This window comes from Grammomys surdaster, unplaced genomic scaffold (genome assembly GCF_004785775.1).
Source record: "Grammomys surdaster isolate TR1022 unplaced genomic scaffold, NIH_TR_1.0 271, whole genome shotgun sequence".
Lineage (NCBI taxonomy): Eukaryota > Metazoa > Chordata > Mammalia > Rodentia > Muridae > Grammomys > Grammomys surdaster.
The window spans coordinates 2,135,691-2,152,225 of NW_021604712.1; the positions used below are offsets into that span (position 1 = coordinate 2,135,691).

The following is a 16,535-nucleotide window of genomic DNA, read 5'->3' on the forward strand; positions in this document are numbered from 1 at the left end:
GGTGCAGGTTCTGTGTGTTCTCAGATGTCATTAACACACAGGAGCTCCATAGAGCTCCATAGCTCATTTAAGATCAGGCGTTGCTATTTCTGACACTATATTTATAATGTGAACTCTATGTGGATAGCTCTTTGTGGAACTTCCTTGTATTCTTCAGATTTGCATTCACCAGTTCAGCCATTTTGTGAGTTAGGAAAATAAACACCAGTGTGCTGAAATGGACGCTTTTGGACTGAGAACTCGAGGCTTTCTCTTTTAAGTGCAATGTTGTTGTGCTGTCCTCTTGTGGCCATTTTGAAAATGATACTTTAAGAAATGGAAGTGACCCTGTTGGTTTGAGAGAGATCCATTTCCTAAAAACCTCAGTAGAGCTGTTTTTTCCCCTTTTCTTGTCTCTTTCTCTTTTGACATACACATTGTTTTGTCCAGTTGAAAGTATAAATTTTGTTTGCAGTTTATAGCGTTTGAGTAATTTTCAAGTGAGTATCCTTTTATGGGGCTGTGGTAGATAACTCATGTGAGTTTAAGTTTTGACTGCCTTATAACCGTTAAGACTTGAAGGTCAGATTATTATTATTGTAGCAGAAACTCCTTTTATTTGAGGATTGTCACATATGAACTGAATTTGCCCACCCCTTGGGTATAGGACACAGGTCGTGTCCTGACTTTCAGCTTCTCAAGTGCTGCTCCTAAAGCCTGCACCACATGCCAGGCTGCCCTGTTTATTTAGTCTTAGAGAATCCGTGTGAGTCCATGTGAAAGTTCCCGTGTAGAGTTGACGTACCCAGGCTTACTCGGGCTAGGGAATGTCCTGTCACTTCAGCTGTTGCTTCTCTCTATTCCAGGCTTTAGAAGGAACTCGTTCTTTCAACAGTAAGGACCTCGTCGTCCTCTGTGCTTATCATCTCAGCACAGAGGCTTAAAAACAAAACAAAACAACCTCTCCTCCCAAAAACCTTTATTAAGGTTTTTATGAAAATCACTCCTTCTCTTGGAATATGTTATCTTAACATCTAACTTGCTTGTCCAAAATAAAGCTCCTTTCTTTGTTTTAGATAGGGAGTCTTTGCATATCTTTCATGCTTGCTATAATTTTGTGATGATAGGCCTGGCTTGGGCAAAAATTTCTTTCCTTTTCTCTTTCCTTCTTCCTTCCTTCCTTTCTTCCCCCGCTTTTTTTAAATCGATTTTTGGAGATAGTGTCTTGTATAGGGTTACGTGCTTTGTTCTCTTGCCTTGATTTCATTTTTCTGGATGTGTTTGTATTAGTTAGTGAACTAGTTGATACTTTGAGAATATTTAAGAGTTATAAGCAGCTATGAGTTCATCATTAAAGCCACAGAAATGCCCATATCTTCTCTGCTTACATCTGTTTTCCTCAGCTTCACAGGTGACTAACTTTATTTTCTTTGGTTTGGCTTTTGTAGTATTTTATTTTTTTACTTTTCATTTTACAAGCAAAAGGATAATCTACTAGCATGTGCCTTCCCACAGAATGAGCCACTCTTAACAAGTGTGTAAACTAGCATGTACGTACATAAATGTGTGCTGATGGGTATGTGGGTGTTTGTGATAATTGTATGCAGTGAACATTTCTAGTGGTCACTTTTACACAAGCAGAAACACAGCTGTCCAAGAAGGTATATTCAAGAATATTTATAGGTCTATTGATTATACTGAGCAGTGGGGAAAGAACCTAAATATTCTGCTTAGAAATACAGATAAAACAGAAATGAGTCACAGATATTTATAGATTGTTGATTAAGAGGATAATTTGAATATGACCAAAGTGGAATTGAAATACAGTGTACTTATGTGACAGGCAGTTGATAGGGAATTGTTCTGACATGGCATTGACACATTATGTCACATCTGCTATGAGTCCTGCTTTTCAGCACAAGACTAAGTTTTTGTAGTTTATTCTGCAGTAGACTAAAACTCTCTTGTAGCTTCTTCTGGAATGGTAAACTGGTAGTTTAGTATTTTTCAGTTATATTGGAATATTTCTTTTCTCAGTGAGTATGTTGATTATACTGTATTGTGCTGATAATTTTAGTTGTGATGATTGTCATGTAATTTCATTTACAAGTCTTATTTGTCTGGAGTTCAGCTGGAAAATGAAATTATTTCAGTCACTAATCACTAATACACCAGGCACAAGGAATATTGAGAAGATGGCCTTAGGTTTCAAGCCTGTTTGGAGGTTGATAAGTAACCACATTATTTTTATAGGATAAGACAAATGAGAGACAAGGTAATGTGTTCAATAAATAGCTGGGCTTTACAAAAACTTAGATTTATCATTCTTTAATTGGTGTTGGGACCAAGCCTCAGATTTATACATGAATAGACAGCACTGTACCACTGAGCCACACCCCTAACTCAACTGCTGGGGCTTTGGATTCTTTTTCCTAGGGGCAGGAATCACTGTGTGAGAGGTAGCACAGGTTGAGAGTTGAAGCTGATCGCTTCTCACTGGCAGTAATCGCAGTGGTAGCTCAGCATTTGGAAGTGTCTAAGGCTGAGCTCAGCACAGGAGACAGCCAGCAAAGCCTGCATTCCTACAGAAGATGGTACCCTCGAGGTTAGATACTTAGCTTGCTGCATAAGCACTGTACAGGGCTTGGAGGTGAATGGTACTGCAATTTATGCCATGTCTTTGCAAGTGTTACACAGAGCAAATGGGAATGAGGGAAGGAATGGTAAAGAGAGAGCTGGGGGTTGGAGAGAGGTTTAGCAGCTAAGAGGGCTGACTGGTCTTTGTAGACAACCTGGGCTTCAGTTCCCTGCAACCACATGAAGGCTTACCACTGTCTTAAGTCCAGTTCCAATGCATCTGATACCCTCTTCGGGCCTATGGTACATACACATACATGGAAGCAAAACACTCATACACGAGACTTGTCAGAGCCTTTGTTTTCTAGCTCATCCTGAAATGGCTACAAAGACCAGGCCAGGGTGTCTTCTCAGGGCTGTAAGCGCAGGGCTGTAAGTACTTAGTTACCTAGCTTCCAGATTCTTCTCTTGCCTCCATCTTAGGGAGGATGCCTCTTCTGAATCTCTGTAAGGAAATTTGGCAGCTGGTTCTATATCTCTGTGTACAAATGGTGGTGCAGAGCTAACAGAGTCCTTTAGTATTCTGTGTTTTGTGGTATTGTTAGCTGGGAGAACTTTATCTAAGACATCCAGTTCTGAGACTAGATGTCAGACTCTCAGAGCATTTATGTAGAAATACTGCAGCTTTTATAGCTTCCATACGATGCTCATAGTTCTTTAGGTGGCTAGAACTAGTTAAAAGATGGCACAGCTTGGGGGCTGGGGAGATGGCTCTCCAGATAAGCGCCTTAGCTGCTTTTTCAGAGGACCCCAGCATGATAGCCTTGAGGCTCCTCACAACAGTGTGTAACTCCAGTCCTAGGGGATCCAAGTGGCTTCTGTAGGTACTGCACAGACAAGGCACACAGACATGGATGTGGGCAGAATAGTGACAGACATAAAATAAAGAAAAGGTAAAACTAGAAAGTGAGAGGTGTGATAAAGTACAGATGCCTAAGCAAGAGGGAGAAGGCAAAGTTCCTTAAATCTGTCTCCATAGGTTTGTTCTGGAGAAAAACATGTATAAAATATTTAGCATATTGCCTGGCATTAGGTGGTCAGGCAGTTTGTGTTTCTATTGTCTTTCCTCCTTAGAGAATAATTTTTCCATTTTCATCTTTTTTAAAAAAAATATTAATGTATGTGAGTACACTGTTGCTGTCTTCAGACACACCAGAAGAGGGCATTAGATCCCATTACAGATGATTGCGAGCTACCATGTGGTTGCTGGGAATTGAACTCAGGACCTCTGGAAGAGCAGTCAGTGCTCTTAACCTCTGAGCCATCTCTCCAGCTCTTCCATTTTCATCTTGTTGTAAAGGCGTTTGTACTGTAATGTGCTTTTTGTAGATTTGGGTCAGTGCAAGTTTCCAGTAATTTATTTTCTTTCTTTCCTCTCTTGTTTTGTCAGGGACTCATGTATTCAAGTATTCTAGGCTAGCCTCCAACTTGTTATGTAGCAAAGGCTGACTTTGAACTTCTAGTCCTCCTGAGTATGTACCACTGCACAAATATACATACATATATGAACACACACACACACACACACACACACACCACCACCACCAGGGTGCCCTGCTATGTTTGAATGCACACTACCAACCCAGTTACACCCACTGCCCAGTTTTCATAGACCTTTGTTAAGTGACCTCAGCTCTCATTTGGCAGATACAGTGCTGGTAAATAGGGAATTTCCCTCTCAAGCTTCAGGCTACTGTGTCTACGTGGCTTTCGTGATTGTTTACCTACTCAGGATTGTTCTTTTCTGAGAGTTTGGAATGAGGAAGGGGAGGGGAGCAGGGTGTGTACCTTAGCTGAGAATGCCTTGTGGTCGCATTCATTTCCATTAGAATCGTAGCTTTGGAGGCTGGGCTTCTGGACTGCAGATGGGTAGTGTAGATCCCAGCCTGAGCCAATCACCTGTCACGGAGAACCACAGACGTGATGTTTGCCTTCCTTTTGGGGTGGGTTTATTTTTTGTTATTTTTGAAATTTGTAACCTTTTATTTAGAAGGGGGCATTTGGTACTTAAACAGATGTGACTTAGTAGACAATTCATAGTGTTCTAGTGAGGTCAGAGAGTTTCTTAAATACTCAGAGCTATATAGTTTTACCTCATTTGAATGAATATACTCCTGGTTGTGTGAAATGTGTAAAATACCTGGTATATGTTTGGTATCAAAAGATTCCAAAGTAAAGGTTGAAAAATGATAGAAAGGGAAAGCATTATATGCAGCCCAAGAATAAAAGTGAATTTGAAGATGTGGATGCTAACTTGCTGAAATTACGGTCTGAAGACCAGAGGTTTTAAAAAAGCAGTTTATGTGGCAGTTTTAAATGTTTCTAAGTCTTTCTCTTTCCGCCTGTCTTCTCTATTAAGTCATTCAGCCTCTGAAGAAGCTTCGGCTTCAGACTCTGGCAGTCAGTCTGAAAGTGAGCAGGGCAGCGATCCCGGAAGTGGACATGGCAGCGAGTCCAATAGCAGTTCGGAATCTTCTGAGAGCCAATCAGAGTCTGAGAGTGAATCGGCAGGTTCCAAATCCCAGCCAGTCCTTCCAGAAGCCAAAGAGAAGCCTGCCTCTAAGAAGGAACGGATAGCTGATGTGAAGAAGGTATCTCTTGAGCTGGATATTGCAAATTTGCTACTATCTAGGACCAGTTAGCAGAGTGGCAGAGTGTTTCCAAAGAACGTTGATTACAATGTCTTTTTGTTTCTGAAGATAGGGACTCGTGCACCTCGGGCTAACTTGGCACTTGCTTTCAGGACAGCTAAGACTGGCTTTACACTCTTAATCCTCCTGCATCAGTCTTCCACGTGCTTAGATTATAGGTATACACCATCATGCCTGGCCAGTATTTCCTTCCCTCCCTCGTCCTTTGTTTTCAGAGAGGGTCTTACTGTATAGCCTGGTGTGGCCTGGAACTCCTTTGTCCTCATGCTGGGATTACAGGCCTGGGCCATCACACTGCCATAGAATTTTTCTTGTCTGAGTAATAGAGAACAAACCACAGCACAGCCTGAACAAAGGCAATTGTAGTTACCATTTACTTATTAGAAAAGAATCTTGTAGCAAAGAATTCAAAAGGCAAAAATTAAGGTGCATAACATTTTCACATTGATTCCAAACCTTGGAATACATTCTTTTTTTGGTGGAAAAGAGTTATGTGATTGTGCGGCTTCACCAGCAGGTGTCTGAACTTTTTTTGGGGGGGGAGGGGTAGGATATCATGTAGGTATAAGGCCAGGATGACCTTGAGCAGCTCCTTCTCCTTCCTCTGCCTCTTGTTGGGATAAGAGGCATGTCCTATCTTTTTTTGTGGTGTTGGGTCTGAGCATTGTTGATGTTTACTTTACCATCTTAGGTACTTCCCAGCCCACCACAAATGAACTTGTAAGATTTTATTTGACAGAAGTGTGTGAACCACTCAAAATACAAAAGAATATTGCTTTCCACTTAAAAAAAAAAAGTAACTGAATAAAGTTTTATGTCATTATATTTTAATTTTTTTTTTTGTTTTTTTTTTTTTTGTTTTTGTTTTTTTTTTTTCGAGACAGAGTTTCTCTGTGTAGCCCTGGCTGTCCTGGAACTCACTCTGTAGACCAGGCTGGCCTTGAAATCAGAAATCCGCCTGGCTCTGCCTCCCAAGTGCTGGGATTAAAGGCGTGTGCTACCACTGCCCGGCAATATTACTTTTTTTTTTTTTTGCTTTTCCAGACAAGAGTTTCTGAGACAGAGTTTCTCTTTATAGGCCAGGCCTGTCCTGGAACTCACTCTGTAGACCAGGCTGGCCTTGAACCTAGAGATCCACCTGCCTCTGCCTCCCAAGTGCTTGGATTAAAGGCGTGTGCCACCACTGCCCAGCTTTTTTTTTTTTTTTAATTACTTTTCATATTATAGATGATATTAAATTTTAGGCGGTAGTGAAAAATTTCAGACTCTATGAAGTTAAAAGTCATCCATTTGGCGCTCTTGAGGCTGACTGGGGTTGAACAGTTATTTTAGTTCTCAGCAAAGTTGCTGCATAATGGTATTTGGCTTTTATGGGGCATGAGGTGGCTTCAGGATGCTGATGGCTAGGGATAGGGACGTTTAGATTAGAGTTTGTGTGTGTTTATGTACTTATCTATTCATTCGAGACAGGATCTCACTATAAATCCATGACGGGCCTGGAACACTGTGGAGCCCAGACACCTCAAATTCATAGCTGCCTCTTATCTTCTGAGTACTGTGATTAAACACATGTGCCAAGATACCTGGCTTTGTGTGTATGTGTGTGTGTGTGTGTGTGACAGTATCTTACTATGTATGTAGCCCTGGCTGTCCTGGAACTATATGTGGACCAGGCTGGCCCTGAACTCATAGAGATCCACATGCCTCACTGCCCAAGTACTGGAATTAAAGGCATGTACCACTACACCCCTGCTCCTGGCTTTTGTTAAAAAGATAGTTTATTTTTATTTATATGTATGTGTGTGCTGGTTCTTGAAGAGGCCAAAAGAAGGTTTCTAATCTACTGGAGCTGGACTTACAGGCTGTTGTATAGAACTATGCCTGGCTTAAGGAAAGCATTATTGAGATTAGATTTGCATATTTAGCCTCCACCACCCAATAAATACATATATACATATATAGACATCTGTAGGATTTCAAGATAAGATTGCATCTTCAGGAATATTAAAATCATTTTATGGTTAAGGTGAGCAGTCCTAAAAAGGTAAAATTAGATAATTCTATGTGGCTGGGCCTCATAGACGATTACCTTAAATGAGACATTCCAAAACCACTACTTTCTATGTACATCTTCTTTACATGCTAGCTTCCCCTGCCTTCCCTTAACAGGAGGAAAGGTTCGTTACCCATGTAGTGAGTGAGTTCAAGTTACTCCTTTTTTGAAGAGCAGAATCAGATGGCCTCTAAAGGAGAATAATACAAGGCGCTTTGGGGTGTAAATGGTACAGTATGACATGTATCAAAGATGCCGTGTTGGGCCGGTGTGCCTGGACAGTTTCCGAGTGAGGAGAGTGATGGGGTTGTCATCAGCCTGATTTAGCTGCCTCAGTCAGTGAACGCGCGCTCCAGAAGTCTTCTGAATCATACACGTACTGTCTCCTCGGTAGCTGAGGTCCAGAAAGAAACAGGTGTGGATATGGGCAGAGAGGCTGGAGCACAGGCCTCCCTCTCCTTCCTCTACCGTGTGGCCTAGTGTGCTGTGCAGTTACCCACCTCTTTCTTTCTCTGTACTCCTAACTCCTGGCTGGGTATTTTGACCTTTAAAATTGGGAGAGTCCTAAAGCCAAGAGTTTGAGAATCTTACAACATTGAATTACAAAATTACATTGGATTATAGTTCCTGAAATGCCTATTCTTGGACCACTTTTAACTTTTTTAGGTTATTCCTTGTTTTTCAGTTTACTGTAGCTGGTTTTTTTTTTTTTGTTTTTGTTTTGATTGGTTGGTTTTTATTGTTTAATACTACCCTCCTTTGCTTAGTGGTATTGTGGGGGTTTTTGTTTGTTTATTATCTTGGTTAATCTTTTATGAATTTCGGCTTTTTTACCCCATTTTCTATTTTTTTTCCCTAGTTAGGATTTCAGTCTATAGCTCTGGGTGTCCTGGAACTCACTGTGTAGAAGAGGCTGGCTGGCTTTGAAAGCACAGTGATCTCTGCCTGTCTGCCTTCTGAGCACTGAGCTGAAAGGCATGCAGGACCATTCTTGGCTAGGCATGTGAAATTTATTCATCATATTAAAACCTTTAGGAGAAATAATTGGACTTGTTTCCAGTGTTGCTGTAGACTTGGAAATGCCTCATGTTTTGGGACTTGGTGTCATGCTCCCTCCCTTCCCTGCCCAGTACACTTGGATACTTTGTGATTGATTTCCTATTACAGTTTTAGAGAGAAATAGCCACGTGGCTTAGAATGTTTACTGTCTGGTTCCCTAAAGAAAACATTCTTCCCTGTAAACGTTTTCCTGGCCTCAGTGACTTCTTGTCTTTTTCTGAATGTTTTCATGACATTGGGTGCAGTTTCTGTTTTTAATAAAGGCCACGAATTCTAGTGTTGGTTTTCTAACATCTCTTCTACATGTTTAAACATGATTATATGTCTTCATACCAGTGTACCGCAGTCCATTCAGCTTCTTTTGCTTTCTCTTGATTTCGTATAAAAAGCACAGAGCATGTGTAAGCATAGTAATCTCTGGGGAAGAGAGTATAAAAACTAAACACCTCAGCCAGATGCTCCTTTAGGGTTACATATACAAATCCTGGAGAGTGGCAGAGGGCTAACTGCTGCTAGTGGACTAAACAGGTATGCCAGGGAGAACGCAGAGGCCCTCCTCTCCAGAATCTGGAGCTGGCACTCTCCCTTGTGGGACTGGATTCGGTGAGCCCCCTCTGCTTGGGTTTCTTGTTTTTGTTTGTTGTTTCTTAGTTGAAACTGTAAGCATCAGGAAATTTAGAATTCCTCTGTACTTTATATTTAGTGGAAGTAGTCAGCGCCCCAGTTTAGTTTACTGACATTAGCGGTGTTCAGGATAGATTTAATAGTGGCGAGGACATTGTTACAACTTTCTTCATTGGGCTAATACTTATTCTTTTGAAAAACATGCTACTTAACTTTCTCTCAAATGTAGCAAAACAACCCTTTGGATATTTACATGATTTTGTTTGATTTGAAATCAATGTTCTGATAATGAAAATAAGATAGCGAGTGGAGTCAGGGAAAGTACTCATGTGCAGTCTATTCATGTTGCAGATGTGGGAAGAGTATCCTGATGTTTATGGGGTTAGGAGGTCAAATCGAAGCAGACAAGAACCATCCCGATTTAATATTAAGGAAGAGGTAAGTAAGAGAAATAGTATTCCAGGGGTGCATTTCAGTCCCCTTCTCACCTCATCTGTGACTGACTGGTGTGCTTTACTAGTAAAGAGGCAGCTTCAGGTGTGGCAGTTTAAAAGTGCCTGTAATGGGCCTTTCTGTGAACTGCCAAGTAGGGCAAGAAGTTAAGTAAAAAATACTTACCAAATAATTAGTGTTTCAATCCAGGATTTATGGTGTTATATGGCTTTTAATTAAAACTTGAGTTTGAGTCTGATTGTGGTTAAGTTTACTTTATGCCTTTCTTTTTTTTTTTTAATTTTTATTTATTTATTATATGTAAGTACACTGTAGCTGTCTTCAGACACCCCACAAGAGGGCATCAGATATCATTGCAGATGGTTGTGAGCCACCATGTGGTTGCTGGGATTTGAACTTGTGACCTCTGGAAGTGCAGTCAGTGCTCTTAACCACTGAGCCATCTCACCAGCCCTAAGTTTACTTTAGACATCTAGTATTTTGTCTAAGTGAACAACTTATTTGCTGAACAAATGGAACATGGAAGTGGTTTTAGATTCACTTCAGAGAAAGGAAAGAGGAGTGTTCAGTATATTTTGTTTATCTTAATGTAAGTTGTAGTGTGAGATAGAAAATTAGTTTCTAATATATTCATATTCTGGTCTAATTATGAGAGATGGAGTACTTTTTTAGTGATGAGGCAGAACCTTTAGTGATGAGCATGCTAAGCAGTCACCCTATGTCTTACCTACATCCCTAGTGCTCAGACTCGTGATTTTTAAAGCCAGTATTTTGTATTGGGTTCTCACATCTATAGAGGTGGACTTGTTTCATGTTTCCCAGATTGTACCATTGTTTTGTGAAATCTTTTCATATTAGATTTGTAGAGTAAATTCGTACTCCTGTCTCAGTGAACTGTCCCCTTTCTGCCTTAGGAGGATTTTGCTATTCTTAGCTATATAACATTCTTCTGATGGAAGCTATATGTTGATAGCCAAATGCTGGGGAGTTAGGTACAGGTTTTAGGAAGTGTCCTCTGAAAATCAAGTTCACCTCAACACTTTGATGTTTATGCTGTTTGAGTTCTGAGTGGCTTCTGTGCTGGTTTGCCTGTGCTACCCTCCCCATAGCTCCCAGACCACTGAACCATATTCTGTATATCCAGTTACATGTGTATTCTCCTCCTGTTGTATACATCAGTACATCCTTAGCAGGACCCAAGACTAACAGCAGTAGGAACAGTGCCATTTTGGTTCATTTGGGGGAATGTGCTGTCACACTGTCTGTGACTATGACCCTTCCTTGGCATAGTGCTGTTAGCTCTTCATTCCTGATTGCTGGTGCTCATTAATCGCGTCTAAGGTGACTAAGTCAGTAGACAGTGCCTTTAAGGCACATTCATTACAATTGGTATTTTTTAAATGTTGTTAAATCTACAATGGCTTGTATAGTTACTGCCAGCACATGTGGCTTTTAAATTTATATTTAGAATATGTAAACTGTAAATTCATTTCTCTGCTCTAGTAGGCACAAGTCAAGTGCTGAGTTCCTGGGTGGTGCCTGGCTCACTGTGTTGGACGTAATAGGTTCAGAGCATTTACGGGTAGTTAGTTGTATTTGTATTTGATGTTGCTGCTCTCAGTGACTCTGAAGTGTAGACATGAGGAAGAAACAGACACTGTTTTCAAAGCAAAGGAAGAGTGCTCCATCTAGCAAGTGCTTAGGCTCCATGCCGTCTAAAGGCTCCCCGTGAGTTAAAGTCTAATCCTTTCTCTTCCCCCCTCCCCCCAAGGCGAGTAGCGGGTCTGAGAGTGGGAGTCCGAAGAGAAGAGGCCAGAGGCAGCTGAAAAAACAGTAAGTCTTTCCATAGGAAATGACCTCATCTGACGGTTTTGAACACGTCTGCGTTTATGGGACAGTCTTCTGTCTGTCCCAGGTCTCAAGACACTGTTGAAGTGTGTCAGAGCTCCAACTTCAGCTTCTCAAGTGCTGGTAGACTAAGGAGCTCAGTTACGTGGTTTTCTTGAAAGTAAATATCAAGGTAGACATTGTGTTCTTGTGAAGTAAGGACCAGATTTAAATTGGCCAATCTCATGTTATGGTAAGATTCATATTGTTTGGGCACCCATTTTATTATGAAATACATGTTTTCATATAATTCTAAGATTATAGTTTGTAGATCTTGAGCTTAGAGTTAAAATATTTTACAACAAATTATATTCTGTTCACATTATTTTTTGAAGCATTAGAGATTGAATATAAATCCTCACATATGCTATAGGCAAGCACTCTACCAGTGAGCTAAAACTTTAGTTCTGTGCTCATTAATTATGGAAATTATTTTCTTACAATTCAATTGAAAAAGTCTTTATTTTTGTATGTGTATGTATATGTGTATGTGTGAGGGTGCATGTGGAGGTCAGGGAACAGCTTGTGAGAATCTTTCATGTAGGTTTGGGGATGGAATATAGGTTACCATGCTTGGAGGTGTACACCTTTATCTGCTGGACCATCTCATGGGCCTTCTTTTTTATTTTGACATAGGGTCTCAAGTGCTGTAGGTCAGCCTAAGACTTATTTTGTAGGTGAGGATGACTTTAAACACTTGGTCTTTATGCCTCTTTTCCAAATTCTGGAATTACAGTGGTATACCACCACACATAGTCGTATATATGAAATATGATTTTTTAAAAGACAGTCTCTTTTTTTTCAGATTTATTTATTTTATGTATATGAGTGCTCTATCTGCATGTATACCTGCATGCCAGCAGAGGGCATCAGATCACATTACAGATGGTTGTGAGCCATCATGTAGTTGCTGGGAATTGAAGTCAGGACCTCTGGAAGATTGGAAGATTAGACAGTGCTCTTAACTGCTGAATCATCTCTCCAGGCCCAGAGTCTATTCTTGCCAGGAGCACAGGGCTTGCCTAGAGCTCACGATGTAGATCAGGCTGGCCTTGAACTGTGGCAGATATTGTCTGCTTTCCTAGTGCTGGGATTGTAAGTGTGTGCCTTTACTTCTGGCTTCAGGATGTTTACTTTTTATTTTTATTATATTTGATGCAAGGTCTTGTTTTACTGCCCAGGCTAGCCTCAGACTTATGGCCCACTTGGTGATGAGACGAAAGGAATGTGACATATTGTTTTTATTTATTATTTATTTTTTTGAGACAAGGACCTCACTATTATAGACAAGTCCGAGCCTCCTGCCTTCACTTTCCACGTGGCAGGATTATAAGACCTTCTATGCCTAGTTGTTCACTGTCTTTAGTTTAAAAATTCTGTGAATCAAAAATTGTTACTAAGTATCAATCACTCTTACCTGCCCCCTCCCATTTCCATGGTGTACTGTTCCATTAGCTGTATTGATTTTGTAGATCTTTTTTTTGAAAAATGTAGGTATCCAAAACTTTGTGTATCATTAATCAATTCAGGAATACTTTCCACCAAGGTTTCCAGTTACATGTTCTGTGATTAGTAGGCAAATTTGAATTTCTTAAACCCATTTCTTCATCTCTAAAACAGTAGTAAAAGTTCTGCTTGCAATTAAGTTGTTACATTAAATGTATATTACTAAAGAATTTTGTAGAGCAGTATTTAATATTTTCTTCCTTGAATACACCTAGTTTCCTTTGTGTTTTAAATACTGACTTGGAGACAGCAGGCTGGGACATCTTAGGAGCCTTTCTTTCATTTCTGTTGCTTGAGCTGCTTGGGAGACTATTTTCTGTTGTTGTTTGTTTGATTGTTTAGGTCTAATGGCCTTGTGGGGATGTTTTTGAAATGCCAGTCTTGCTCACATTGTTTGAAGCATCATAGTTTGCATACGTGTGGCAACTCTGATCTCATAGCAAGTAGAATAGAATATGCTGTGTGTGGAAATGTGAGGGTTGAGAGACTTACCCAAAGAGTGGCATGCTCTTCAGAAACTATACAGATTGCTGTCCATGCATTTTTTTTTCTTTTTTTGAGATAGGGGGGTCTCAGATTTTTAAAAAAGCTGAGGAAGTAAAGTGTAGTGTGAATGTTGTTGTATAGCATTTCTGCAGGTTCTTTGTCCCAGTAGTGTTATGAAGGTAGTGCATATTGGCCCAGCTCTTCTTCCAACCAGAGGTTAAAACATTTTAGTTATAATCATGCAGAGGTGCGTGTGTGTGTCCGTGTCTGTGTGTGTCTGTGTGGCAGAAAGGTGGAGGGGTGGAGGAGGAGACCATAGTTATTTATTCCTTTTCAGTATATGGGTGACTGGGGAGTATCTTTGAAGAAGTTTCTTTTAAGTTGGCTTCCTACAAGAAATGAGCACATTTACTTGTTCAAGACCTGTGTGTTGGGGTGGGGGTGGGGGATATTGGGAAGTTGATGATTACTCTTACCTCATCTCCACAGATGGCTGATCTTTTCTCCTATTGAGTATGGTGGCAAACTGTAATCCCAGCTCTTGGGAGACAGAGGCAGAAAGAAGCAGATATTATTTTGATGAGTTTAAGGCTAGCCTTGTCTACACAGTGAGTTCCAAGCCAGGCAGAGCTATATAGTGGGTCCCTATTTCAGAAAAAACAAACCAAATAAACAATTCTCTTTTTTTCTTGTTCTTGAAAATTAAAACATAATACGGCCAGTTTCAAACAGCAGCAGCTCTGCTTGTCTAGGTCCTCTGGAACGTGTAAGCTTAGCTGTAATTGCTGTAATTTTCCCAGGTCTTCAATGGTCTTCTGTGGGTTATGATTGAGAGAAGTAGGTGTGAGGTTTGCTGTGCCTGAAAGCAGCTTAGGCTTCCCTTAAGAAGAGCATCTCACTGGACTTTAGACCAGTTGATTTGACCCATTTTTTTCATTTTACATTCTTAGGTTGAAAGAGCCCACGTTCTTTTGGTTGTAGATACAGTTTTAATTTGACTGCCATACTATGGCCTCAACACACATTTTCTCTGTTGCAGTTTTAGTTTGCTGTATTCTTTGTAGTGGGTCTCACTGATAGTGCTACTTCAGATTACATGATTCTGAATTTTTTTCATCCTAGACTTTCCCTTGGTTTTTAATTGCCCATGATTTTGAGAATTGTTTCTGTGAGGCTGTTTTTTACTGCATAACTGTTGAGTTCCTTTGAAGGGGTAAAAGAATTGTTCTGAGTCCTAGGGAGAATACAGACTCACATGCCAGTTTCCGAAGTGCTGGGTTCACCTCACTCTTCCATCTTCTTGACAATCACCTTCGATTACTTAGATACCTTTTTTATTTCTCTTTCAGGGTTGGTTCTAAACTCATCATTGTCCTGTCTTACCTTTCTGACATACCATCATGTCTGTCTTCTTTATATTTTTAGCAAACCTTTATACTAGACCTCGAGTAAGCAGAAGACGCTAGATATCAGAGTATAGCTAGATACAAGGAAGTCTTTGTTTTAAAGAAAGACTTATAGGTAGAAACCAGTAACAGGGCTACTAAGCTAGTCTCCATCCAAAAGTACCCAGTATAGCTGACTGAAAAACTGATAGTGTTCTTTCATTAGTTAACTTCTTTATTTAACCAAGGCTATTTTTATTTTCCATCCTTTATATTCATCTTTGTGCAAGGAGTCAATGACATACAATGCTGATAGAATCTGAATAATGTACATTGCATGAAAGGGTATTCTCCTCTCCCAACTTTGACTACTTAAGGTAGAGCAGAATTAGTTGCAGTAGTAACCAATCAGTAACTCTTGTAGCTGTTAGGAAGGGCCCCAGGAATCTATACAGATCAGCCCCTTGTGGGAGCAAGCCAGTACTGTTTTTCTTGTCCTATGAAGAAAATTAATTTGACTTGGCAGTTCTGTAATAGGCATCTTTGCTATGACCTCTGTAAAGGAAACCCATGGGTACCTTGGAAGTTCTTTTGTTTACAGAGGAACCTCAAGCATGTGCCTGCCAGGTTTTCCTTAGGTCTTTCATGCCCAGTAGCTATCCCATACTTTGTTTACTACAGCGAGAAATGAGCTAGGTCCCTGTGGTGTCCTGGTTAGCCTTTAAAAAACTAAAGTTCTTAGAGATAAAAGAATACCTTTAGGTTATGGCTCTTTTAAGCATTGTAAGATCTCAAGGAACAAAGAACACTCCCTGTATCAACTAATGACTAAAAACTAATTCTCAAACAGAACAGATTATTTAGTCAAGTGGTAAGTTCAACACTGAAAAATAAATTCAGGGACTGTCTCCTTAGTTATGTTCTAAAGACTTAAAGCATTTTATATAGGTTGTCCATGGAGCCTAAAGGAAGACTATTTGCCTAACCCAACAAATAGAAGTGTTGGGGGCTGGTGCCCCCTCCCCCTGTTTTAAAATGAATTTCTACCCAATCTCAGCATCATGTGTTAATTTGTTAAAATTCAGAGCTTTCATGATTGACAGTTTTGAGTCATAAACAAACTCTTTTGCTAGTTCTGATGCATGCCAAGGCTTGTTAGTGGTAGAGTCATGAACAAAGTAGAATGAGTGACAGCGTTTTCCTTTCATAGAAAAGGTGGCTTGAAAATTATACTCATTATCTCCATCTGTATTTCTTATCAGAGTTAAAGTAGGATTAGATGGTATGTAATTCAAAAAGAAAAACAAAACCCCAAATTTATCTTAAATATATCTTCTAGTATAGTATCTAAAGTATACACATTCTGTGTTTCAGAAAATGATTTTGGAATTTGTCTTTTGAGATTGTTTAGGTAAAGAATTTTTTTGTTTTGCTTTTGATCACAGAGAAAAATGGAAACAGGACCCCTCAGAAGACGAACAGGAACAGGGAACCAGTGCAGAGAGTGAGGCAGAACAAAAGAAAGTAAAAGCTAGAAGACCTGTCCCTAGGAGGTACGCTGCTTGCCTGCACAGTCTCTGCTTCTAGCTGAGCTTACTGTGTGTTTTCACGTGAGAGAGGAAGTCCACTGGAGCCAGAGCCCGAGTCAAGGCAGTTTGTCTTGTTCAGGATTTGGATGTCTGCTTTCTTTGTGCCAGCCTGAGACTCCCAAATGTCTAAGTGACGGGGCTGCTGAGATCACTTCCCAGTGCATGGATGCAGTTCTGACTGGACATACTTTTTTCCTCTTCATGTATTTATTGTTAGCATATATTA

The 16,535-nt window shown here is 40.2% G+C and overlaps 1 protein-coding gene across 6 annotated transcripts in view; it reads left to right on the plus strand.

Annotated features, from left to right (window-relative positions):
* The window catches only part of Chd2 (chromodomain helicase DNA binding protein 2), a 126,893-nt gene that overhangs the window by 33,602 nt on the left and 76,756 nt on the right, over positions 1 to 16,535 (plus strand). For 5 of the 6 annotated variants that reach the window (XM_028776654.1, XM_028776655.1, XM_028776656.1 and 2 more), the window contains 4 exons: positions 4,976 to 5,207; positions 9,355 to 9,441; positions 11,228 to 11,289; positions 16,166 to 16,273. In XM_028776654.1, the coding sequence (XP_028632487.1) occupies positions 4,976 to 5,207; positions 9,355 to 9,441; positions 11,228 to 11,289; positions 16,166 to 16,273 (489 nt within the window). The remainder of the gene's footprint in view (positions 1 to 4,975; positions 5,208 to 9,354; positions 9,442 to 11,227; positions 11,290 to 16,165; positions 16,274 to 16,535) is intronic. The other variant, XM_028776657.1, reaches the window with a different exon arrangement.